The sequence below is a fragment of the Setaria italica genome, chromosome IV, assembly GCF_000263155.2.
Source record: "Setaria italica strain Yugu1 chromosome IV, Setaria_italica_v2.0, whole genome shotgun sequence".
Taxonomy (NCBI): domain Eukaryota; kingdom Viridiplantae; phylum Streptophyta; class Magnoliopsida; order Poales; family Poaceae; genus Setaria; species Setaria italica.
Window position 1 is genome coordinate 34,393,983 of NC_028453.1, and position 24,889 is coordinate 34,418,871.

The 24,889-nt window shown below is 44.2% G+C and overlaps 3 protein-coding genes across 3 annotated transcripts; 2 read left to right on the forward strand and 1 right to left on the reverse strand.

The window, feature by feature from the left end:
- The first annotated feature begins 429 nt into the window (after positions 1-429).
- LOC101765547 (GPI transamidase component PIG-T) lies at positions 430-5,505 on the forward strand. The gene is made up of 5 exons (XM_004965894.3): positions 430-810; positions 1,807-2,997; positions 3,157-3,306; positions 3,427-3,607; positions 5,033-5,505. The coding sequence occupies exons 1-5, from the start codon at positions 568-570 to the stop codon at positions 5,203-5,205; spliced, it is 1,938 nt and encodes a 645-aa protein (XP_004965951.1). The 5' UTR covers positions 430-567; the 3' UTR covers positions 5,206-5,505.
- A 1,220-nt stretch (positions 5,506-6,725) lies between these two features.
- LOC101765957 (adenine nucleotide transporter BT1, chloroplastic/mitochondrial) lies at positions 6,726-9,851 on the forward strand. The gene is made up of 4 exons (XM_004965895.4): positions 6,726-6,953; positions 7,314-7,968; positions 8,834-8,995; positions 9,073-9,851. The coding sequence occupies exons 2-4, from the start codon at positions 7,342-7,344 to the stop codon at positions 9,547-9,549; spliced, it is 1,266 nt and encodes a 421-aa protein (XP_004965952.1). The 5' UTR covers positions 6,726-6,953; positions 7,314-7,341; the 3' UTR covers positions 9,550-9,851.
- A 524-nt stretch (positions 9,852-10,375) lies between these two features.
- Positions 10,376-12,427, reverse strand: LOC101766367 (uncharacterized protein At2g34160). The gene is made up of 5 exons (XM_004965896.3): positions 12,070-12,427; positions 11,759-11,807; positions 10,988-11,050; positions 10,845-10,909; positions 10,376-10,755 (listed from the first exon to the last, which is right to left on the reverse strand). The coding sequence occupies exons 1-5, from the start codon at positions 12,184-12,186 to the stop codon at positions 10,657-10,659; spliced, it is 393 nt and encodes a 130-aa protein (XP_004965953.1). The 5' UTR covers positions 12,187-12,427; the 3' UTR covers positions 10,376-10,656.
- Between the last annotated feature and the right edge of the window lie 12,462 nt (positions 12,428-24,889).

Below are 24,889 nucleotides of genomic sequence, written 5' to 3' on the forward strand. Positions count from 1 at the left end.
ACGTGACAATCGTTGACGTCAATCTTAACGACCCAGAAGGTGTGTCTGGCAGAGTTTTACCAGAGTATCTTCTAGGTTCTGCCAAACAGTTTCCTCCATAGAAGGATTTCGTGCTGATTCTGTGAAGTAATTTCATGAAATGAACCAAAGAGTTGGGAGCGGAAAAAAAATAGATTCTCCTGATTCACTTTTCGCACAGAAAATTATTTATCCATAAAATTTGTTATGGAGAATCATTAAGATTTATTTTCAGCCACTTAATCATTTTTTAAGTAAATCAACTTCTATATAGAATCAGAATTACGTAGAATCCTACCAAATAGGCTCTTGCATTGCATGTGTTTATAAAGAGCCCGTAAAGATCCTATCTTATCCTGCTTATTTCTTTAGGGAGCCCGTAAAGAGCCCTTCCCAGCCCGCCCGTGTGTACTGGCCGGCCCGTGAGGCCCTTGAGTTGTTATGGCCCATTACCAGGTCTAGTCACGCTACTGGCCGACAGTGCCGGAAACCCGTCCACGCGACGCCACCCACGCCGGCAACAGCGCCGCCCTTCCCACGCCGGCGCTGATGGCGCCGCCGCCTCCACCTTCTGGGACGGTCCTCTTCCTGTACCTCCTCCTCCTCTTCCTCCTTTCGACTGCCGCAGCGGCATCGGCAGCGGCGCCTGAGGAGGAGTTCACGGAGGAGCTGCTCCTGCGGCCGCTCCCTGACCGCAAGGCGCTGGCCCACTTCTACTTCCGCTCCTCTGCGCCCCCAGCTGCCACCGTCGGCCGGCACCACCACCTCTTCCCCAAGGCCATCTCCCAGCTGGTGCGTGCCCCGTGCGCCCCCTTCCACTCAGGAGCAGATCTCTGATGCTGCTGACTTAGGGTTTGTGTTCCAATTGTCTATGGTTTTCCATTTGGCGTGCATATTGGTGGATCAGCTTGGACTATCATATAACTAGATAGGTAGATCAATTGACACGATCGATCTGTTTGCGGGCACTTCACTAGGACAGTGAGACTAGCAATTGCTGCAAAGATTATGCTCTTGACATATTCTACGTAGTTGCAATAATACGGTGAATCTTTACTTTGCATTTATTTCCATTTTGCACAGAATCATGTGTATCAAGTTGTCGAGGCATTAGTTGAATGTTGCAATCCAAGTGCCTTTTTGTTTTATGCAAATTTGAGTTGAGCTGCTATGCAATCTCTGTGAAGTCTGATAGTTGAGATTGCATTTGACTAGGCTAGTTCTGCTGTTTGGACTTCTTGATCATGCTTTGGGCTACGGCTATGCTACCATAATTTAAGTGGTCCTGTCAAATATTGTGTGTGTGTATGTGTGTGGATACAAGTCACATAATATGCAGAGAACCTCTGTTTGCTAACAATTTGGCAAATATCTTCTGGATTGTTGCATTCGAATGCCAATGCTGTTGCATATACCTTTAGATTCTCAAACCTTCAATTGCCTTTAGTGTGAACTAGAGCCTTGAGGAGCAGTACATAGGTAATATGAAACAATGGAGAGATCTGTGTAGCATACAATCTGCATCGATTTGTGCTTGCTGCCGTTGTCTTGTGACATGCTACTGTTTAGATTAGCAAGCTTTCTTCGTCATGCACTCAGTATCTCTCAGTAACCAGCCTAAAAATCTCTGTATATGTTTTTTTTTTGGTTGCCTGTTACTCATTTGGGCTTTTAAGTCACAACAGAACACAGAAGGGACCTCCATTTCTTAAATCATGTCAACACTTTATAACACATTTTAAGAATGTTTGGGATCCACTATTAACATCATTATGCTCTGTCAACCAGGTCAAAAAATATCACATTAGTGAGTTGGAGCTATCTTTCACCCAGGGAAGATGGAACTATGAGCAGTGGGGTGGATTTGATCCTATGTCAACAAGTAATGCAAAACCTCCTGGTGTTGAGCTGTGGGCAGTTTTTGATCTTCCTTCGTCTGAGATTGATGCAACATGGAAGAACCTGACCCATACACTATCTGGCCTGTTTTGTGCATCCATCAATTTTTTAGAGTCTTCCACTGCATTTTCTGCTCCTCGTTGGGGATTTAAATTGAATGAAGGCAATTTGCGATATGGTGCATTGCCTCGTGAAGCAGTATGCACTGAGAATCTGACACCTTGGCTGAAACTTCTTCCATGTCGTGACAAAGCTGGGATAGCTTCTTTGTTGTATAGACCTTCAATTTACAAAGGATACTACCATTCCCAGAAACTGAAACTAAGATCATCCCAGTCACTTGGTATTATTCTTGATCAAACACTGACTGTTGTACTGCAACCAAATACTATTAATGATAAACAGCTGCATTCTAATCTAGGACAACTTCAGCCCAGCTGGTCCATGAGACATCTTTTCAACAGAAAGTTGTCAGGGAAATGTCTTGTTTCTAAATACAGCAGAATATTCATAGAGTTTGATAAAGGCATTGTTGACAAAGTTAACAAATCTGGAAGTGATCTTTCTTGGAATAATGAATTCTTTGTGTTGTCCAATGGCCCGGACAGGTTGATCAAAGGCCTAAATAACTTGGAAGTTCAATCTTCTTTTATATATGAATATGATGTTAGTAACTACAGTGAGGAAAAGCCTTTTGATGTGGGCATAACTTGGAAGCTTCCCCTGATATGGTCTTGCACCCCCTCACCTTTTCATGCAAGCAGATTTCTTATGGGTAGTGGAAATGAAAGAGGGTCAATTGCTCTGTCCTTTACGTCCACTAATCTTCAGAAGATATTTGGCAGCCCAAATGATTGTTCAATAAAGGCAGTTATTTTCCAGATGGTTCCATGGTATGTTAAGGTCTATTATCACAGCCTAGAAATTTTTATAGATGGGAACCGGAAAACTGTATCAGATGTAGTTGACAAGATTCATGTCACTCCTTCAGAAGACAAGCTTTTGCCTGGTACTCTGGAGATGCTACTAAGATTCCCTTGCAGCATGCAGTCGGCTACTCTGACATTGGATTTTGACAAGGTGTGTTCTGCTTAAATTACTTGAGTGTACCTCCCCCATTGGGTAGGAAATTCGCATATTTCTTACTTAGTGCTTCTGCCTGAATCTTCATTTGTTGTTTGTCCCTTTAGCAGTCTTAATAAGATGTTCATAACTAAACATTTCCTTATGAAATTTCAGGGATTCCTGCATATAGATGAATATCCTCCTGATGCTAATCAAGGATTTGACATTCCATCAGCTTTGGTTAGCTTTCCTGAGTTCAACTCTGCTAGAAATTACCCTGAAATTGATCCATTACTTGGGTCTCCTTTACTAGAAAATTTCCAGGTAAATCCTTCAGAGATGCCATGAATGGATCAGTGGCCTAGTACTAGGTTATCCCCGTGTTATACATGAATATAAATATTTTTTGCTTCATTATCATTGCAATATCTCTGTGTTCTGCAGGAAGACACTGTTGTGAAGTCGTATACAGAAGTATTGCTCGTTCCCCTGACGACTCCTGATTTCAGCATGCCATACAATGTTATCACCTTCACCTGCACTGTTTTAGCTCTTTATTTTGGCTCATTATTGAATGCATTAAGACGAAGGATCGGCGAGGAAGAGAGGGAGTTGACGAAAACAGGTAAGCATAAATATTTATGTTGTTTGGTTTCTATTTTCTGACGCCTTATGTTGCAGAATAATGATCAATTCAGTTGATAATTTGGCTGATGGTATTCTTCCTTTATACCTGAAATGTAAATTTAGTGCTCCAGGATGATATTAAAGTAGGCATCAGGGGATGGTTGATATTATTTCTTCTTTTTGAATCTAAATTTTAAAACTAGTGTTCTTCTAGGTCATCAAATTGTCAAATTTGTATGATTTAGTATAGGTTGATGTGTATGGTGCCACACAGCTTGTGCTCTAATATGCAGATAAATGAAACATACTTGTATAACAGCTACATTCAACGAAGAAGAAACTTTATTTTCCTTGCGCTGTCATCCATACCTGCTCTTCGAGAGAGAAAAGAAATTGTTTCTTCAAAATTTGATGAAAAATATGAAATGCACCTTGTCCGTTGGATATTATATTGAATGAATTGAATAGTTATAAAAATTATTTGTGAGTTCTACTTACAAGTTTTAGCCCTACCTTGAATTACACCCTAACCAGATTACTTCAGCACAATGTGCCTGTTTGTTTGCTCTAGATTTAGCTGGTCAATGTTTCTGCTACAGTAGTTATACTGAAGATGTGGTGACTTTTAGCCAGGGTTGGAGCCAGGGAGGGGCCAGCCCATGGCCCCCCTATGCTCAAAACTTTTTCCATTATTGTTCATTTGGTTTGCATTGAAATTTGGTTAAATTTGTTTCATTTGACCCTGATTTCTAAGAAACTTGGATGATATAACTTGTCCGCCCCCCCTCTTCTTCAAATCCTGGCTCAGTCTCTGCTCTTAGCAAGCATCCGTTATAGAAAATTGTTGATGAATTGTTCTTGGAAAATTAGATGTAATGGCAAAGTAGACAATACCTAGTATTGTTCAAAGCAGGTTCAGGACATGTCTCAAGATAGAAATTATACTGTTTGATCTTTATAACAGTATGCTACTAAGAGCCGTCTTTCTATGTGCGAAGAGAAAACAATCGTAGGAGCAGGACCTTTTTAGAGAAGAGGTTCCCTGCTTCAAGAAATGAAACACAATTTTCGGGTTTACAGTTCACTAAGCCTATTCTAGGCCTGCCAAACATGGACTCAAACTCTCCTAAATCATCCTCGATGACATCACAAACTACTCTTATCATCTAGACCAAATTAGGAGCGGGACCTTTTTTAGCTGGAGCGCTCACCACTAACTTCAGTGTGAAATCCCTTGTATTTTGTGAACCGACCTTGTCATATTTTTCTGCAACCTAATTAACATATTTTATATTGATGTTCTTATTTCACCTTTATTGTGATGTAGTATTAACCTTCTGAATTTCTTCTACACAAATACTGTCGATAGTTTTTCCCCTGGAAAACAGTAACATGCTTCTGACCAGTCTTAATTCCATTACAGCCACAAGGCATGGGCTCATTCGTCTGTTGCTAGCTAAGCTAAGAGGGCAGAAGGTCAATCCTACGGAGTCAGGGTCTTTATCCGAATCGACTGGATCAAAGAAGCTGCTATTCAAGGTTGTACTTGTTGCAGTAGCTGCAGTTCTGTTTCACTATTTCTCAAACAACAGTTGATTATATCGAGAATTTTGTGCTAGTTTGGACTGTGGAGCCACGGCGGTAGAATGTATACCATCTGTAGCATATGTATTGTGCCTGCCTGTAAATTTGCTTGCATCCAGGCATTGTTTTGCCATCCTGGATTCTTGAAAGCAGCTAGCCGTCCCTTGGTTGCACCAGGTACATTTTTCCAGGGACCATGCACATCTTCGAAGTTGATGTAACCACCTCATGCAGCGGCATCTGTGCCTGAGCTTTATTCTCGGCTTGAATTGCTACCTAGATACCTAATCAGTGGGTCGATGGTTTGTTCCATCCCCTGTTCAGTTTCAGTGGGGCATCACTTAAGATGCTAGTAGACCTCCGAGTCCTGGCTATTAGATGCTGTCCGTGTCGTGTCCTTCTCCACACGGTCCACGGTATAAAAACATGTCCCGCGTTCCATGGCAAGTCAGAAAACATGTTACGCACGACGTAGACTTTAAAGGTTCGACACATTGTTACTCAGGTCGTCGACAGTACTCTCTCTTGTCCTTGAACGTGGACAGAGGTTGAAAATCGTACCTCGTTTTACTTGTGTGCCAAACTGCCAACCAAATCTACTTGTGAACCAACAAAATTTTCTATCTAGTCATCGTAGAACTTGGCTAGCCAGATTTGACTAATTATCACTTAAGCGTTAGATGACGTGTCAGTCAATCTTATTGCGGTGAGTACGCTTTGTGTTGACTTCATTAGTCTTAACATTTATCATCCTAATTTTATAGAGGATATGCTAATGTGTCTGCGTGTGTTGACTTCATCAAGCATGTGTGCATGTATGTGAGCTTTATGCTAAGAAAAAATCTTCTATAAATCTAGTCTAAGCGTACTAAATCTTCTCCTTAGGGGCTGTTTGGATACGAGGTGCTAAACTTTAACAGTGTCACATCGGATGTTTGGATGCTAATTAGGAGGACTAAACATGAGCTAATTATAAAACTAATTGCAGAACCTTGTGCTAATTCGCGAGACGAATCTATTAAGCCTAATTAATCCATCATTAGCAAATGGTTACTGTAGCACCACATTGTCAAATCATGGACTAATTAGGCTTAATAGATTCGTCTCGCGAATTATACTCCATCCGTGCAATTAGTTTTGTAATTAGCTTATGTTTAGTACTCCTAATTAGCATCCAAACATCCGATGTGATAGGTGTTAAACTTTAACAGGTGTTTCCCAAACACCCCCTTAATTCCGCTAAAAGGAACTTTCTCCGAAATTGCAATAAAATTGTAGTGTAGTGATCTAGTCCTAGCATAGGAGTAGTGTAAAATCGTCGCCTGTGGGCCGACGGCCCATACCCGCGTGGGTCTCGAACCAGCATCCAACGGTCCAACCCAACAAGACCAGGGCACGCTGGAATCCAGCAGCCAGCAGGCAGCAGGGCGGCCGTGGCGCGCGTCGATGCAACCTAAAAATCCTCTGCGAATTCCCGAGACTGCCCTCAAGTTGGTCCGGCCAAACCCCTTGGTCCCCTGGGACCAACAACCCCCAAAAGCGAAGGGGATTGGGCGCCCCCTCCTCCCTCACGCAAAGGCGGCACCGCGGCAGCACCTCCTCTCCTGTCGAGTTCAAGGAGCAGCGCGAGGCGGGGGAGGAAGACGCCGCCGGCCGCGCCCCCCTCCTCCGGCCTCCACCAGCCCGCCTCCGTTCCACGCGGGGCCGAAGGAAAGGGGAGAGGCGCCCTATCCGGCTCCCGGAGCGGCTGCAACCTCGAGGTATTTTCGCTTCGTCTCCTCGCCGGCAACGCCGCTGGTGTCCAAGCCCTAGGGTGCTGTCTTGGGAAGTTTGGTGAGCGGGGGGGGGGGGGGGGGGGATTTGGTGATCTTGCTTACGATGGATTCGGGTTGAGGTCGGCGGGGCCTGGTTCATTGCATCCCCCGTGCTCGTAGTGTTATGTGGTGATGTCGTACTGGCCCATCAGAATATAAACTTTTTTTGACCACCTAACCTTTGCAAGCTTTTCTTTTTATAAACCAATGGTGTCAATCCTTCGGAATTGGTGGCTGAGAATATACTCCTTGTTGCGACCGTCAATGCAGTGCACCTCAGAGCCTCAACTCTACTGTGTGCTGCAGGTTGAGCAGAAACTATATCTTCTAGGCGATGGCGGCGACCATGGTTGCGATGACGGCGAAGAGCAAGAACAGCGTGCTAGCCGTGGAGAAGAAGCAGGGCTGGTCTATTCAGCTCCCGGAGCTGCGGTTCCCATGGGATTCGCACGAAGACAAGGGCTTCTCTCTAAGCCTGCAAGGCTCTGGGCCTGCTCATGGCGGGCTGTTTGCCAGCGTTGGTCTTAAGGTGTCGGCGGGTGCGCCAGCAGTGGCTCCCAGTCCGGGGGAGAAGGATATTAAGATTCCCTTCGCTGATCATTGTATAAAGTATGTCTCCGAGGCAGTTGGGTACCAAGTTATTAGCACCGAGGCTGAGCCGGTCGAGGAGGAGGTGGTCGATGGTAAGGCAAAGAAGAAGGCGAAGAAGCACGGGCTGAAGCTCAAAATCAAGATTGGGAATCCACATTTGAGGCGGCTGGTCAGTGGTGCTGTTGCGGGGGCTGTCTCCAGGACTTGTGTGGCGCCGTTGGAGACGATTAGGACTCACTTGATGGTTGGGAGCAATGGGGACTCGATGACAGAGGTGTTCCAGTCGATCATGAACACTGAGGGGTGGACTGGGCTGTTCCGTGGGAATCTTGTCAACGTTATCCGTGTTGCGCCAAGCAAAGCAATTGAGGTAAATTATTACCTTTTGTTTGTTTCCTTGTCACCATTTCAATGTCCAGGAGATGTTGGCATGTTGCTTGTTTCTTTGTTACCATTTCAGTGTCCAGGACGTCTTGTTGCTAGAAATTATAATGTGGTGTCACTATTGTGTGCTGCTGTCAGGGATGCTAGAAGATGTTATTTGCTGATCAACCAATTCACTAGTGTGTCAACTCCTTGTTAAATTTGGAACAAATCATGCTCTTTTTTTCCACACATGGTGGGGTGCTAATTTTCTAGGTGCAGAAATTTGGAAACCATGAATAATGTTGGCTACTATTGTACAGTCAGTTCCATTTTGTTTATGGCTTGCTAGGAAGAACAAATTTCATGTTGAAAAAGGGTGTACCAATACTGAGACAGTGCTATTCAAGTCAATTTATGTAGCAGCAGCACCCAGGCAGCTATTAATTAGCATACCATTTGCAAACAGATATCTGGAGGTAGGTTCACTCAATGGTTTAATTCACCTAGTTACAGAAGTTGGTGCTTACATCCTTCATATTAGATAGATGCTTGACCAGTGGTCTTCATAACATTTAAGGCTACTCATGGAGCCTGTGCTTTGCTAGTTTATGATTACTAGTTTGCTCGTTGAATTTTCAGTATTTGTGGCCTCTACTGCTAAAGAAATTTATTTGGTTGTGGATTGGCGAAAAGCTACTCAAATTATTCAGACTTTGGTTGTGAGATGCATGACCATTTTTCCTACTGATGAATTCCAAGATGGATGCAAATCGTATTTTTCTTTTAACCAGATCAAGCATACTGTTCCCCTTTTGTGCACAACCAGATCAATACCTTTATCTAGCTGACAACTTTTTGTCCAACTGCAGCTGTTTGCTTTTGATACAGTCAAAAAATTCTTGACTCCAAAGGCTGACGAGCCCCCTAAAACCTTCCTCCCTCCATCTCTTGTTGCTGGAGCACTTGCTGGAGTCAGCTCAACGTTGTGCATGTATCCTTTGGAATTGATTAAGACCAGATTGACGATAGAGGTGAATAGAGCTCTTTTCTCAACAGCTTGAATAACCAATGTTTCTTTGTCCACCTCAGCTCACTTCTTGTTCTGCAGAAAGATGTCTACAACAACTTCCTTCATGCTTTTGTCAAGATTCTACGTGAGGAAGGCCCATCAGAGCTGTACCGTGGTCTGACACCGAGTCTGATAGGAGTGGTGCCATATGCCGCGACTAACTACTACGCGTACGACACCCTGAAGAAGCTCTACAGGAAGACGTTCAAGCAGGAGGAGATCAGCAACATAGCAACCCTCCTCATCGGCTCAGCTGCTGGTGCCATCTCAAGCACCGCCACTTTCCCGCTCGAGGTGGCCCGCAAGCAAATGCAGGTTGGAGCAGTTGGTGGGAGGCAAATCTACAAGAATGTGTTCCATGCCCTGTACTGCATAATGGAGAAGGAAGGGATTGGCGGCCTGTACAAGGGGCTTGGACCCAGCTGTATCAAGCTGATGCCTGCGGCGGGCATCTCCTTCATGTGCTACGAGGCCTGTAAGAAGATCCTGGTCGAAGATGATGCAGAGAGCGAGTGAAGCATTTGCCCCTGAAGAGTCCTGGAAGAAGGCGGCGGAGGATTATACCATCGTTTTTATTTCTACCGAGAATTGGATTATCGACTCATGGAAAATTTAGGTCTGATACTTGAAGTATCTGTTAGGTCACATTTTGGCTTAAGCTAGCTTTGTGTTGAGATCCATCCATAAACAATATTCTCAGTTGACGGTGCATGTTGCGAAAGCAGTTTTGTCATGACCATGTTTAGTACTCTCGCTGCTACTTCTGTGGTCCAACTTTTTGCCTGCTCAATAGTCCTGCTCCATTCAAGTTATGTTTATTTTGGCTCTGTGCAGGAAATTTTATACTGTCGAAGCAAGTTCTTTTAAGTAAATTGTTTTGAATAGGTATATTAAACATTTGCCCTTGAGGATCTGCCACTAAACCCTCACATTACCTACTAATTGGTGTAGCTGTGGCTTCTGAAAAGACATTAGATAGACTGAAGAATCTCTTATTCAAAAATTCTAATTCATTTCTTGTTTCAAATATTAACTTGTAGCATAGGATCGTCATACTTTTTCTACATGTACAGCCCCATAGTGTTTCTCCAAAATAAAACTATCGTTCCACAATTTGGCTTAATCTAGCTTTGTATTAAATCCATAAACAATTCTCAGCTGGGGTTTAGATATTGCGGAAGCAGTTTTGTCACGGCCATGTCTGATTCCTTCAGTTTTGACTGCTACTTATACTGATATATCTCAGGGAAGTTACGCGTGGTGATTCATTAGCCAAACACAAATGGGTACCAGCATAGCTATGAAGGCATGTGCCAATATGTCCTTGTAGAGAATGCCACCATTTCACGAGTGGTGATTCAATAGCCAACCACAAATGGCACCACCACGACTATTTTGCATACACCAATAAATATGCTAAGCAAACAAGTTGCCATTCAAAACGATCCCAACTTAAAGTGAAACAAACAACCAATAGATCAACCAAGTTAACATCCGAGCTAATCAATGAGCAGAGCTCTTGATTGATAACAAAGAAGCATATCTCTTGTTAGTCAAGAGATTCAAACGCAGCAGCTAGCATGACACTAATTAAACTACAACAGCAAAATTTAAAATAGATGTTTAGCTCTGCTCCTCAGCAGCCTTGGCAGCTTCCCTCTCCTCATCAGCTGCTGCCATCAGCTCATCAAATTTCTCTGTCTTGCCCAGCACTATTTCGATCTGGCCATAGTAATATATCGCAATCAGAAAAACAATGCGCCGAACTCTGGAGCTATGCTATTCTATTCCACACAGGGAAGATATGTTACCTTGGCCTTCTGAATAGGGCGACTCCTTGAATCATCCTTGACATCAACTGTGGATGTCATGATCTCTGCGAACCATTTTGATGGAATGATTAGATACGAATACCAAGGTTAACAACACAAGTGAATAGGTTAAATAATCTTACTCTTTTCAACAGCAAGCCCATTATTTTTCAGAATTTCAGCAACAGTCACCACCGTAGCAATGGCTGAAATGATAAGAGCAGGTCCATCAGTATATTCAAATCGAGAAAGTAGGGCCAGCATAACAGGTTACGATCATCACAAGGTATGAAGTGAAAAAGCAAGTCATTAAGAGAGTAAAACCGCAAAACAGAATCGCATGTACGAAGTGAAAAACCAAGTCATGAATAACGTTATGATGTTTGACGTATGAAACTTTGACCAACAGAATAGTGATGCTGTAATAGAAAAGCAATAAAGGACACCATGATAATCATGCAACAAGTCTTTCACTCGAATAATAAACACACTAATACCATAATACAGCATCATATATACGAAAATCTGATGACCCTAGATTACAGTTATAAGATAACATTGTCATCACTCATAACACTAGCAACCTCTGCTGACCTTTCAAAGCAACTTACACAACGATTACCACATTCGTGAGGTGAGGCAGTTCACATGAATGCTGACAGATAACCTTAAGTAATTCACCAAACAAGACACTACAAAAGTCCCTAAGGCCTCACAGTCAAAACTCAAACTATGAGCAATCAGGGAGGAGTTGTGGTTAAAAATCAAGTAAACTAAATCATTACACTACAAACAGTTGACTTTTGAAATCAACGCAATAAAACATGAGCACAATGCTTCAGATAGAGCAACACAACAGTTCACTAGTGGAATAGTAGATAGCATCGTAATAAAGGGGGAAAAAAAGCAATTACCCATGCCAAGGGCCGAGAGCTCCACCTCCTCGTGCTGCTGCATGTACCTCTGCAACCATCGCAACAAATTAGTCTCAGGTCAACCCAAACAAAAAACCACAAGCAAACTGAACCTGGCTACATATATTTTTTGTCTAGGGTTTAAGACCAACACCCATCGTGGATCCACGCACCAATCCATAAAAAACGTTCCAACTACTGCTAAGAAAAATTACAAAGCCGCATCTGCGCTGCTCGTTCAATAAGTCGGAAAAGCCCCCCAAAAATTAAAGACCGAAAAAAAAAAACAAAAGGGCGAAAAAATTCCTCACCTTGGCGAGGTTGACGTAGAAGAACAGCGGCTTCTTGGTGTTGGAGACCTGGATCCGGTTCTTCTTGTGCGGCTCCGTAATCGCCAGGTTGTTCACTCCCTCCGTCACCTCCTCCATCTCCGACCCCTCTTCTTCTCCTACACCCTCCTCTCCGCGACCGCACAAACCCTAACCCTAACTCGGCACGAATCCCGCGATAAGGGCGAGAGGCTGCTGACTCGGGGGCTACGAGGCGCGGGCACGGGAATCGCACGGGCGGCGGAGACGAGAGGCAACAGCGAATCGGCGGCGAGACGGGGAAGCCCTATCCCGTGCGGCGGGGTTATATGGGAGGCGGAGGAGGAGGGAGGGGACTCGAGTACGGGTCCGACTTCGACTCTAGTGCCAGTCCGGCGCGGCCGCGGTTGCCGTTTCCGCTTGGCACTGGCACGTACGGGCTGGCGTTCAGGCCTGTCCGGCCTGCTTAACCATCTTGCTTGGCCCATTAGGCCACAGACCAGGCCCAGGGCTGGTGTGTGATGTGGGTTGGTTGGGTCCGGTAGGTCCATGATGAAGGCCCAGTATTTTCCGACAGCAAAAGCCCTTTTCCTTGGAATTTCACCGTTAAAATTCTTATTGATTAACGTGTGAAACATTTTTCCTTATTCCGTACTAGTAGAATGCCCGAGAGGAGTGGAATAAAAACAATGCGCAAGAAAAGACATAAATAGCTGAGTAAGCTGGTGTCATCCCGGTCCCAATGTCGCAAAACGATCCAAACTTGCTAATTGTACCGTTTGAGTCCTAAATCTTGGTAATTTAACTTAAATCATCTAAGTAGCATGCTAGCATGCGGGCCCCGCATGCTAGTGCTCTCCAGTTTGTTATTTGTTTTTGTCTTATAATTTTGCTATATAATAAGCAACAACAGCTGCGTTATCTTCTTCCCCGAGCAGCTCAGGCAACCTTGGATCTTCAGCACACCATCTCCTCTCTCTCTCATCCTTCTCCACCAAAGCAAACAACAACAGCTCCCCTCTACTCGTTCTTCTCCACAAATCCAAGACGCAAGCTGTAAGGAACCGCCCAAATTACCTCAACTAAACTGAGTTATCATCCATCGATCGACTCGAATTAATCGAAATAATTCCGGTAATTCCCGATATGGGCCTCGAGCATCGTCTAGGAACAACCCGCATATCGTTTTTACATTATGGCAACCATCACAAGGAAACATATGAGAGCAAATTTTTAACTTTAGTTTACAAGTCTTGATCATCTTACAAAAATTCATGAATTATAACTATAACACACAGCAACTAGAACATGAGAGTTTTCATCAACTAAAAGGGGAGCTCTTATTCAACTTAGATGTAGCCTAGGTCTAGTGGCTATCCAATCATGTTTTTATTAGATTAAGAGTTAAAATGCAGCGAAGAGATATAAAGTAATAAGGTGCAACAATGATGTCCTTGCCCAATAGACACCACCTGCACAAGCTTAGAGCGACATCCACCATCCATCCACTTTGCCAGCTCCAGCAGGATGAATGCGGTCATCACTCACAACAAGGAAACCTGCAAAACAACTGTTGACGCTAAAGTTAGACCAACACATGAACGCACTCGAATGTGCGGTGTGCGAAGGGGCTCCTTGCTGCTCCTCTGCACAGGCCGGTCAGATCGGTATGATGGCTGAAAGTGCATTTGGTCCCCTAAATGGGTTTTGGTGTTGATGACATGCATAATTAAGGAACTAATGAATTTATCGAGAAATTGACAGGTTTAAATCTTAAGAAATGAAAAAGTTCAAGATACGACCCCAATTTGTTTGAAGGACGGTGTTGAAGTATAAAAGAAGATCTTTTTATACTTTCTCATTTTGAATTTGAGTATAGGAACACTATACTATAAAGGGGGACGTGGATGGATAGCTTGAAAATATCAAAGTACTTATTTGAGATGCTAACCACCTATGAGAGACACCACTCACACACTTGCACTTTTAGTTTCTCACAGTTTTCGTGAGTGTTGAAAGTTCCGACATAGGGTCGGAAGTTCCAACATCTGCCCGAAGTTTTCGACAGGGGGTGCTCAGTGAGTTTTAATTGAACAGTATCAGAAGTTCTGACCCTATGTCAGAAGTTCCGATAATAGGTGCCAGAAGTTTCCAGTAACTTCCGGTAGGGGATGCTCAGCTATTTTATTTGAACTGTGTTGGAAGTTCCGATAATCACTTAAAAGAACTGCAATGGCTAGTTTTTAGAGCTCGGGTATTTATACCCCCTCAGCCACCCCTTCATTTGTTGCTGACCTAACCCGAGACAAACACCTCCTGGAATATTCAATACTCCTCCCCACTCCCTCCTTGAGCTAAATCTTTAAGAGTTTTTAGTTAGAGCTTGGGTGAGAGAAGGATTTGAGATGTGTGACTCTAGTTTTGAGTGAGAGGTCAACTAAGTTTATCTCAAGAGCATTTGAAGCATCTTTGATCTTCAATTCACATTTTTTACTCTTGAAGCTTGCTTCTAGACAGTTCAGCATCGCCCGTTTGAGTGCCCTTTTGTTATGGTGCGCCTGGGAAGTTTGTATTACCCTTCCTCTTGGAGGATTCATCGTAAGTGACTCAATTCTCCTTTGTGGTTGATTAAGAGATGTAAAGGGTTAGTGAGGACCCGGCTCTTTATGAGCTCCTCAATGGAGGCATAGCTTCCTTTGTGGGAGTGAACTTCGGTAAATAAATCTTTTGTCTCGTGTGCTTATTGTGTTCTTCAAGTTGTTGTTGACCTAGAGCTTGATTTGTACTGATCTACTTTCTTATGAAGTTTCTCTCATAAAGATCCCCTGCAGTAGTCTCTATACACCATTGCTGATATTTTGATTCAAATAGATTCTGCTGAAACCTATTTCATTTTGAATTTTGTAGAGTAATTTTATCTCTATCGAAAGTTCTGCCTCTGTACCGAAAGTTTCAACACCGTAGGAAATTCCGGCACAGCGTCGGAAGTTCCGACACATTTAACTCCGTTGCAAAAAATTCTCAGGTTTTAAAGATCGAGTCTATTCGCCCCCTCTAGGCATCACACGATCCTTTCAATTGGTATCAGAGCCTAATCTCTTGATTAAGGCTTAACCGTTAAGGGATTCAAGATGTCTCAAGTTGGGGATGGTGTCGCCGCCACTGAAGAAGCTGCTGCTCGAGCTGCTGCTATAGTTGCTACCAATGTTGATCTTGGACGAGGTCCTGTGGACCCTCAAGGCCAGCTCCCAAGGAGTCGTCCACCCTCTATTCATGAAGTAAGCTCCGATGACAATTCTAGCTCAAATGATGATCTTGAGGGTGAAGATTTGGAAGCAAGGAGAAGAATAAAAGAGAAGATGAAAGCTAGGATTAAGAAGAAGGTGGAGAAGTTGATGAAGAAGAGGATCAAGGAAGAAAGGAACAAGCATCCTTTCTACGGGTTACATCAAGTTCCTTATAATTATGCAAATGCATCGTCTCAATATCCTCCTTCACATTTTCAATCAGTCCACTTAGGAAAACCTCCTTACTTTGATGAGACGGATTATCCCAAGTGGACATATGATATAAAAATGCATCTCTACAGGCTTCACCTTTCTATTTGGGAAGTTGCGTTTGTAGGTGTAACTCCACAAAAGAATGGTGTATAGACGGCCAAGAAAGCTCAAGATTACTTCCGCAATGCACAAGCCGTAAGGGTCATCACAAGCTCTCTATGCGCTCAAGAGTTCAACAAGGTTCGCTCGGTTGAGATTACCAAGGTGATTTGGGACACACTAAAGGAGGCACATGAGGGGACCGATCAAGTTAGAGAAGGCAAGATGGATTTGATTCATGGAGAGCTAGAGCACTTTGTCATGCTTGATGAAGAAATCGTGAGGCAAATATTTGATAGACTAATGCTCCTTGTGTCGGACATTAGATCTCTTGGAAGCACGGATTGGGATGATCATAAGGTCACAAAGAAGATGTTTAGTGCCTTTACACCAAGGAACTCTACTCTTGCCACTATGATTAGAAGGGATCCAAGCTTCAAAACAAACACACCCAATTAACTTTTTGGTGAAATCTTACATCAAGAGTTGGTTGAAAGAGATGTGGTTAAGTCACTTAGTCTAAAGATAAACAAGAGTGTTTCTCCCAATGCTAACTCAAGCATAATGGTTGAGTCAAGCCCCAAAACTCTCAAGGCAAAGAAAGAAGACTCAAGTGATGAAGGAAGCACCGATAAAGAAACTGCCTTGGTCTTGAGAAATTTCAAGAAGTTCATGAAGATCATTTTTGAAATAGACTATATATCATTAGGAACACAACAAAATAAGCTTCACATTTTTAGCATTTTTCTACACATTTCTATGCATTTTTCAATTTTGCAGCTATTTAAATCCAGAAAATAAAACAAAACCGAGGTCATCTTGCTATTCAACCCTCAGATCTATTGAACCCTCGCACTTAGGTCCCTGAAACTTTCCCATAACCCCCTCTCCTTATTTCTTCTTCCCACAACACATCCTCGCACACACAGACACAGAGGCACGACGCACGGCAAGGCCGGCCGTGGCCCTAGCCGGCGGCGGCCACGGAGACGGTGCGTCGCAGCATGGTGGGGAAAAGCGGCGGGGCCACGCCCCAAGGCGGCGAGGCTCACTAGCCCCAGCACAACAGCAAGGAGGAGGAGGCGGCAGGCGGCGGACAGTGGCGCTAGTGGGAGACCTGCACGAGGGATGGGAGAGGAGGTGAGGGGCAAAATGAAAGCACAACGTCACGAGGGATCTCCAGTGGTAGGAATCGACCGAAGACTCACCATCGGCGGTGGGATTTCGACGGAGGCGGCGGCGCTTGGAGGTGGCGGCGGCAGTGGTGGAAGAGGTGGCTAGGTTTTGGAAGGGACACCAGTACGGCTTATAAAGGAGGAGCGGGGCGAGGCCAGGAGCGGCATTTCGCGTGGCCGGGGTCTCGCCAGCCGGTGTACGGCGACGACGTGGTAGGCAAGTTCTGCTCACCCAACCGGGGGCAGAGAGAGGAGCGGGAGGAGGGAGAAGGAGACGCTAACGTGTGGGCCCAGCCAATTTTCAAACCATTCAAATTTCCCCACTTAAACGACCCAGCTACAGGCACTCAAAAATCTGTCAAAAATACTCATTTGAAAGATAAAATTGCAAAGAACACAATGTCACAAGAATCACCTCAAGAACTTCTCAGGTTTTCACACAATTGGCAATAGAAAACAACCAAAACTGAAACTTAAATGAATTTTAAACGTGGGAAAACATCACTGAAAAATTATGTAAAAATATTGTAAAATCATCAAATTGTATCTAATGTTTAAATAAAATAACAGGAGGCACGTTGCTTCATAAGTTAGAATTTCAACAATAAACAACAATTATGTGAACTTCAACAAATACATGGTATGATGCTCAATTATGCACAAATGGTGCTCATGTTAACATATTAAACTTGTTTTGCAACTTTGTTGTGGCGGAATCGCCCAAATTAACCTGACTAAAATGCACTTAAGTCGCCTGACATGCGGTCATACACTTTAAGCAAGTCAACTTGATCGTCCGTCAGATTTCATCCGATAAACCTCTTACACAGGATGGAGAAGCATTGCTCACACGAAGGTGAGTGGCACAGAGATTACAACATTCCCATCGCATTAACATAGTTCAACAATTTATTACATCAGAGTTTTCGAAATTCAAACAAGTTTGCAAGGTTCAACAAAGACGAAGTAGAACAACCGGAAGCTAAATGTCGATACACGATATCATGACGAAGCCGATCATGACATCAGTGATCCCTGCCCTCGCCGTCCGAGGAGGGATCCCACTCGACTGTCCAGCCCGGAGGGACTGGGTAGGTCAAGTGGTGCTAGCAACCATACTATCGACATTACCTGAAAAGTTAAGCCACAACAAGGCTGAGCAACTAATACTCAGCAAGACTGACTCGTCAGGTGATAAATAGTATCACCAACTCCTAGACATGCATGGCTTTTTGGCTTTGGGTTTGTTTTGCCAAAAGCGTCTATAGTCGGTCCTTACTTTCAATATTTTAGCTCAAGTTCTACGTTCATTAACCAGTCTAGATTAGCAACTTATACTAAGCAAACATAGTTTCCAAACAATTAAAGAACAAGCATCGAGATTAATATCATCATGTTCCATCTTTACTTAGTGCAGAATAGCAATCAAGCAGTCCCAAACTGTGAGAGGCAGATGAACCGATTTGAATTTATTAACCATGCATGGCGAACCTAATCTCACGACATCCGCGCACCACGAAGGGTCGCTTCATTTGTTAGCCGTCCCCATCGATCCCCAGGCACGTGTCAAGGCCAAACTTCCCTTGGCATGCAATAGTCCCGGCCTCTTGCCGTACTGTCACCACACTTGCACCCACATGATGCACCATGGGAACCTCATTCTAGGGACAGCAAGAGTATAAGCTACGCCCTAGTTCAATCAGGTACTAGGCTTCCCCATCCCATACTAAGTATGAGATTAGTACTTTCAAACACTTGATCACAAACGTCGACACGTTTCGACCTTAACAAGTTCATTACTAAACAGACGGGGCAAACCACCATATCGGAACCATTCCCGATCCCGTCTGTCATCCTTATGGTTGCAGCATAAGTAAACAAACAACTCCTATAACTCGCGAGTGACAGGCAATCACTCGACTTTTACCGAGTCCTATTTAGCATTGCATCTACGCGACTTATCATGCTAGTGTTCAGATCAAAAGGGTACTAAATTCATGTATCTAAGGTTTTAGACAACGCCTAGTAACTTAAATGCACAATCATAGCATCAACATATTGCATAAATTTAAAACAGGGAAGCATGCATCGGGGCTTGCCTTCAGGATAAGTTAGCGGTTTCTCGGGGTCTTGATCTAGCTCGGGCTCAACTTCCAAGTGATGAAGCTCCGCAGCAGGTTCTTCTTCCGGCGTAGGGTGAAGCTCGTATGTTCCGTCGGCGAGATTAGCTTCTACACGACATGCACATGCAAGAGTTCAGTTTTATTCATGCGTGTACACAAATGATGCAAGGCATGACTTATTGGTAGAAAGAAAGTCGTATATAGGCCACATTCACCTAAACAAGATTTTAACTTCCATTACTTCATAAAGTAGGGTGGGGGTCGGTTTAGGCTTGAGGTTGACATGGATGGCGATTGTGTACGTATATAGGTTCTCACAACTTAGAGTTGCATAAAGAATGTGGGGTTGTTCAAGTGCGTTTGGAGAGTTATTCCCTTCTGAATATTTTTTTTATCTCTTCCAAAATTACTCATTTAGCTTATTAGGATTTATATTTCTTTTTATTCCTTTTAACCGATTACTTAGCCAAAAAGTGGTTTCTCAAGCAAACAGCAACAAAAGGCACTGATAAAATTACAACACCTTAATTAAGTCATTAATAAGTTACTGTAAAATTTTGGAAGCCATTTGATTACCACAAAAAGAATTAAACGCATATTATCACCAAAGGTAGCATGGACTTAACTATTTTTATCTCAAAACTTACAGTGATTCTGAAGGTGAAATTTTACTCGTAGGTTGAAGGTGCGTTACAGAGGCTTTAGTGAATTTTTCATAATTTTTGGAGAAGGATAACTATTTCCCCTATTTATCTCCTATTTAAACATGCTTTACAAGGAAGGTGGGTTTCTTTCTGATTCTGACCACAACCCATATTTTTCCTGTAAACTACCCCACAAAACTGAGCTACTCCAGGTGGTTTTATATTTTTCTTAGCTCTGGATTAAAACTTATGCAAAAAGGAAGATTTAACCCTAGATTTCAAATATAAGGTTAAAACAGTAACTTTAAGTTCTACTCCAGGGCCCTAAGTATTTTTTGAGCTTTTATTCACTGAATCATACACCACAGAGTTGGATTTACCTTTTTATCATTTGTCTTCTATTTACTATGATTTAAAAGGCCTAAGCAAGGAATAAACCTATAGGATATTATTTACAACAGTAACATGGGAAACTTATTTTTGTAAGAAACTAGACAGAACAAGGATTCCAACAAAAGTGGTTTGACATTTTTCTGGTTTTTCTACGATTTACTGGGCATTTACAAAGTTTAAACCTTTTTCTGCCGATTTAAAACCATAAACCGAGGCAAACTTGCATTCTACCCCTCACGTCTACGGTTTATTTGCACAGAGGTCCCAAGGTTTTGCGCCTAGGCCCCTAGAAAGGTTGGAGAAGGCGCAATGTCATCCCCGGGGGTGCGCACAACGGCGGCGGTGAAATCCCCGGCGATTCGCTGGCGGGGATCGGGCAACAAGTGGCTGGGGATGCGCAGGGGCTCACCTGAGCTCGACTTGGTGGAGTTGGGGCGATGGAGATGGCCGACGAGGGTCGGAACGCGGCGGCGGTGACTTGGCTTGGCGGGTGGCGGTGCGGGCGGTGTTCCGGCACATCGGCGGCATCGGGAGGGCAACGAGCGGCTCGGGTACGTGCGCGGAGGGGTGGCGAAGCGGGCGAAGAGGTCGTCGGAGTGCGGGGCGGCACGGAGTTGGGAGCTCCACAGGAGCCTTAGTGGCGGCGCAGTGGAAAAATAGGGGCGCGGCCTACGGGAGGTGGCGAAGGGTGGCTGTGGCGGCGTGCTTGGCCCTTTTATAGGAGAGAGGTGGAGTAGAGGGTTGAGGCGGGGCTCTGGACGCGGGAGGATAAGACCGAGGGGAGCTGGTGCGTGGGCGAGGCGGCCATTGGCCGGAGGCGCCATTGGCCCTGGAAGCGGAGCTCCGGGCGCATCTCGCCGTGGTTGGCCACGGGCGATACATAGCGTGGGCATCCGGTTTGTCGGGCGGGCGAGGCGGAGCGTCAAGGCTCTGGTTGGGTGAGCGGGTGGAGGCGTGGGACGACGGCGGTGTGACAGCTTTTCCGGCGAGCGGGCAAAGCTCCGGTTGGCGGGCGTGGATGCGCGGCAGGGGCAAGGGATGTGCTCGGCCAGCGATAGGGTAGCGGGGAGCTTCGTCGGGTCTTGTCGCGGTGCTGGTTGGGCGTCGGGGCTCCCGTCCTATCGCTTCCCTGCCGGGGATAGGGCGCCGGCGAGCTGCCGGTGGACGGCGGCCACGCGGCGGGCGGCACGCGGGCGAACATGCCCCGGGCGCGCTGGCGTCGAGGCAAGCGGGGCAGCAAACAAGATCAACTTTGGGGGCCCTCCATTCAAGATTTTCAAACTAAATGTTCAAATATCCCTTTAGCAAACTTGTAGACCTATGGTCGGAGTTCAAACTTTACTAAAGGTGTTTGTCAAGATTTTGAAAGGATTTGGAGATAACTCGAGCCAAAGTTTGCCAAAAACTAGAGATTTCGGACTTAGGCATTTCAGCCGATTTGGTGAAATTTCAGGAGTTTGGCTGTCTTTGACTCGACTTTTGGGCAGCTTCTGAGTTGAATTAGACCAAGGTGCTATTGAAGGAGTTGCTCTTCGATCTTAGGGCTTCAACTTCTATTAAGGGCATTTCTCGATTTTAGCTCAAAAATTTGGAGGAACACAATTGCCAAGAGGCGCACTCTGGACGGTTTCCACACTTGGAGCTCGAATGCCCAAAGGGCCGAGTTGACTGTTTTACCCTACTTTGACCAAGTTTTTGAGTAGGTTCGGGTTCGATTTGGACCTGGGTCAGTGTAACAAAGTTGGAACACACTCAAGGGGCTACAACTTTTATTAAAGGAATGACTTGAGGTTAGCTATGAAATTGTGAGATAACAGGTTGCAAAGTTGAGGAAAAACTTGAATTCCAGGACTTGGGTTGTTTGTAGGGTTTTATTGTACTCCTGGTTTGATTCTTGTTTTTGACCTTCTCCCACTCCGAATTAGCCAAAGTGTTATTAACAAAAATTGTTTGAAATTAGAAGTTTTACAACTTTTATTTGGGCAAAATTTCAAGTTTGTACATAAAAACTCAAGTTTTATATTTAACTTCAAAAAGAGCTTTTTAGGGTCAAAATGGACATTTCACTTCTTTTGCTTAGTGACTAATGACTTGTTTTAGTTTAAGTACACTTAATTAAGACAGAGTTATTACATTTGGGTCATGACAACATCCACCGGGATCTCCAGCAAAGCAATATGATAGTGCCTACTGATGAACAACAACTCTCCCTCAATGAGGGAATCTTGCATGTATGGCCAGTGAATGAATACCTGCAATGATGAGATACGATCAAATATAGTTCAACTGCACGAAAGGGTTATAAGAAAAAATAGGTAATAAACCAAATAAGTAAACACTAGAGGAAGCCTAAACAAGATTAAAAAAAGATGGCCTAAACTCGAGAGATGTGCAAGGACAATCACAACAGAATGCAAAAGAATGAAGAGAAGGCTAGAACTTTCCATGCATAAAACCAAATTGAAACAAACAGGCAAGCTATTTGGGGATGGCCAGTTCTGTAAAAACCATGCCTAAACACCACTAGAGCAATTAGGGGAAACAAATACAACTTGTATGACAACAGTCGTTTTGATTGGTTAGTACTTAGTACCTTGTGGTTGGTGTCAGCTTCGCTGCAGACAATATAATCACAGGTCAGGATCCTGGCCTTCTTATTGACTTTGTCGGAGCTGATGATGAAGCCAGTGCAGTACTCAGTCACATCTTGATCTACAAATGCAGGTAGGGAAAACACACATCAGCGAGTAATGCAAGGGATTAGAGGGGAGAGCACAAGACCGAGTGAACTGGGGCGATCATTACTAGTATAAAGATCGAAAAAGGAATAAGAAATGCTAACAACAAAGTCAGCCACACGCAGGAGCACCCTCTTGTCATCTGGGGCGACCACGGTGGCGCGGGTAGCGGGGTCCTTGCAACTTTTGATCTGGGTGGGAAGACTCTCGAGAGGAGCTAAACAGGACAGGAGACGTTCCAATGATTAATTATTGTGAACAAAATAGAAAAAAATGCTTATTAAAAAAATAAACAGACGATCAAGGATACAAGAATCACTATTGAGCGCCTTGACCCTATCGTTTTCCTGCGCCTACTCCTGGAAATCATCCATGTCGCCCCCCTCGGGTTGCAGCGGGTAACGGGGAGTAAGCGGCGGCAGTGCGAGGTCGGTGACGGATGCAGCGGGTAGCGGGGAGTGAGCGGCGGCAGCACGAGCTCGGTGATGGTAGAGTCAGGAGGAGAAGCCTCTCCGGGCGAATGCTCCTCCCCCTCGTCCTCCACCACCACCAGCTTCCCCTCCTTAACCTTCTGCTTCTTCAACTTCTTGAGCGGCGGTAGCGAGGGGTCCGTCAAGAACTGAGGCAAATAATTCTCCCAGGGTTGCTGCTCCTCCTCATGATCCACTAGCTTCTCCTCGATCTTCTGTTGCTTGTCCGCGGAATTTCTCATCATAGTCATCAGATGCTCCTTCCTCCCCATCAGATAATTGATCCTCCTCTCCAGAGATTGGATCTCCTTCGGAATCGACTTCACCCGCTCCTCCATGACAAGTTCCTCCATGACCGAAGAAGAGGGGAGAAGCGGCGGCGAATTGGGCGACTGCGGACGGAGCGAATACTGGGATCGGGAGTCCGGATTGCAAGCGTCGTGGGCCGTGACTTTTCCCAGTGACGTGATGGGCCGGGTCTTTCTTGTTTCCAATTTTCCACTCAAAACATGTCGGGAAGAAATTAGCTCCTACGTCTGCTTTGAGATTCGTGAAAACCAATCCAATTGAAGACACGAGCCCATGATGTGGAGCGTTGGCGCCAAGCCAACTTGTAGAGGGCTGGTGCATAGAATGGATTGGATGCGTGCATGTATACAAATTACAATTAGATGAAGTTGGGTGGGATGTTGCTCATGTTTCAAATTTCAAATGAATTTTTCTTCTAAACCACATGCCCATTTTCAAATCTATTTGGACTATAGCATATAAGTGTAGAATAGCAATGCAAACATGACACTTTGAACCTTTGAACCAATGGTCATAATCGTTCTCTAGTTTTTATATATTCTCCTGCATTTCTATTGTCGCTATACACCTTTGAACCAACATACCCTTCACCTTGTTCGGTCCACTGCCATAAGCATTATTTGTCAACCAAGAAGTATGTCAGGGAAATCAAGTGATATGATCCCCATAGGCGAGGTGCAAACAATAGTGGAGGGTAGTCTCGTTCGCAATGGAGAAGAAAGAAACAACAAGAAATCTGAAGATGTAGAGCAAGAACAAACATGCTCCGCCTTTGATTCATGCAAAGGCAGGAGATGCAAGCCTACCAAAGAAAAGAAAGTTTGAGGGGATGTCCATTCTCAAAGATGTAGTACACACCGAGAACAGGGGAGTGGCAACTCGAACAAGATCCCATTCCAAGTCAAAATTGGTGGTCAAGGATCGCAAGATTGGGACAACCAGCCACCCTATTGATTTTGATGATATCATAGAGTTAGACTCTGAGACAGATGAGCTAAAGATGGTCGTTGCTAATGGTAACTCTAGTTTTTTCCTTGTATTTTTATTTTAAAGAAATATGCCTAGATTTTTCATATCCTGATTTATTTCCTATAAGATATTTTCTTTGTTGGTATAAAACATAGTACCCATGCTATTAATCTTTGTTGTTTATTTTTAAGTATATACTAGTTGTACATTATTGATCCCGTTCTGTATTTTTCAAGGTAAAGGCTACTACCTCATTGTTGTATTCTCTTTATTAACCCTATGATATGATTGCCGTTGTAATATGCAGGATCCAAGGGTAATAAAAACAAACCGGATTCAAGAATGGATGACGACACTGATTTCCTTTTTTGAATGGACAAGAGTGATTGGCTAGTAAATTGAG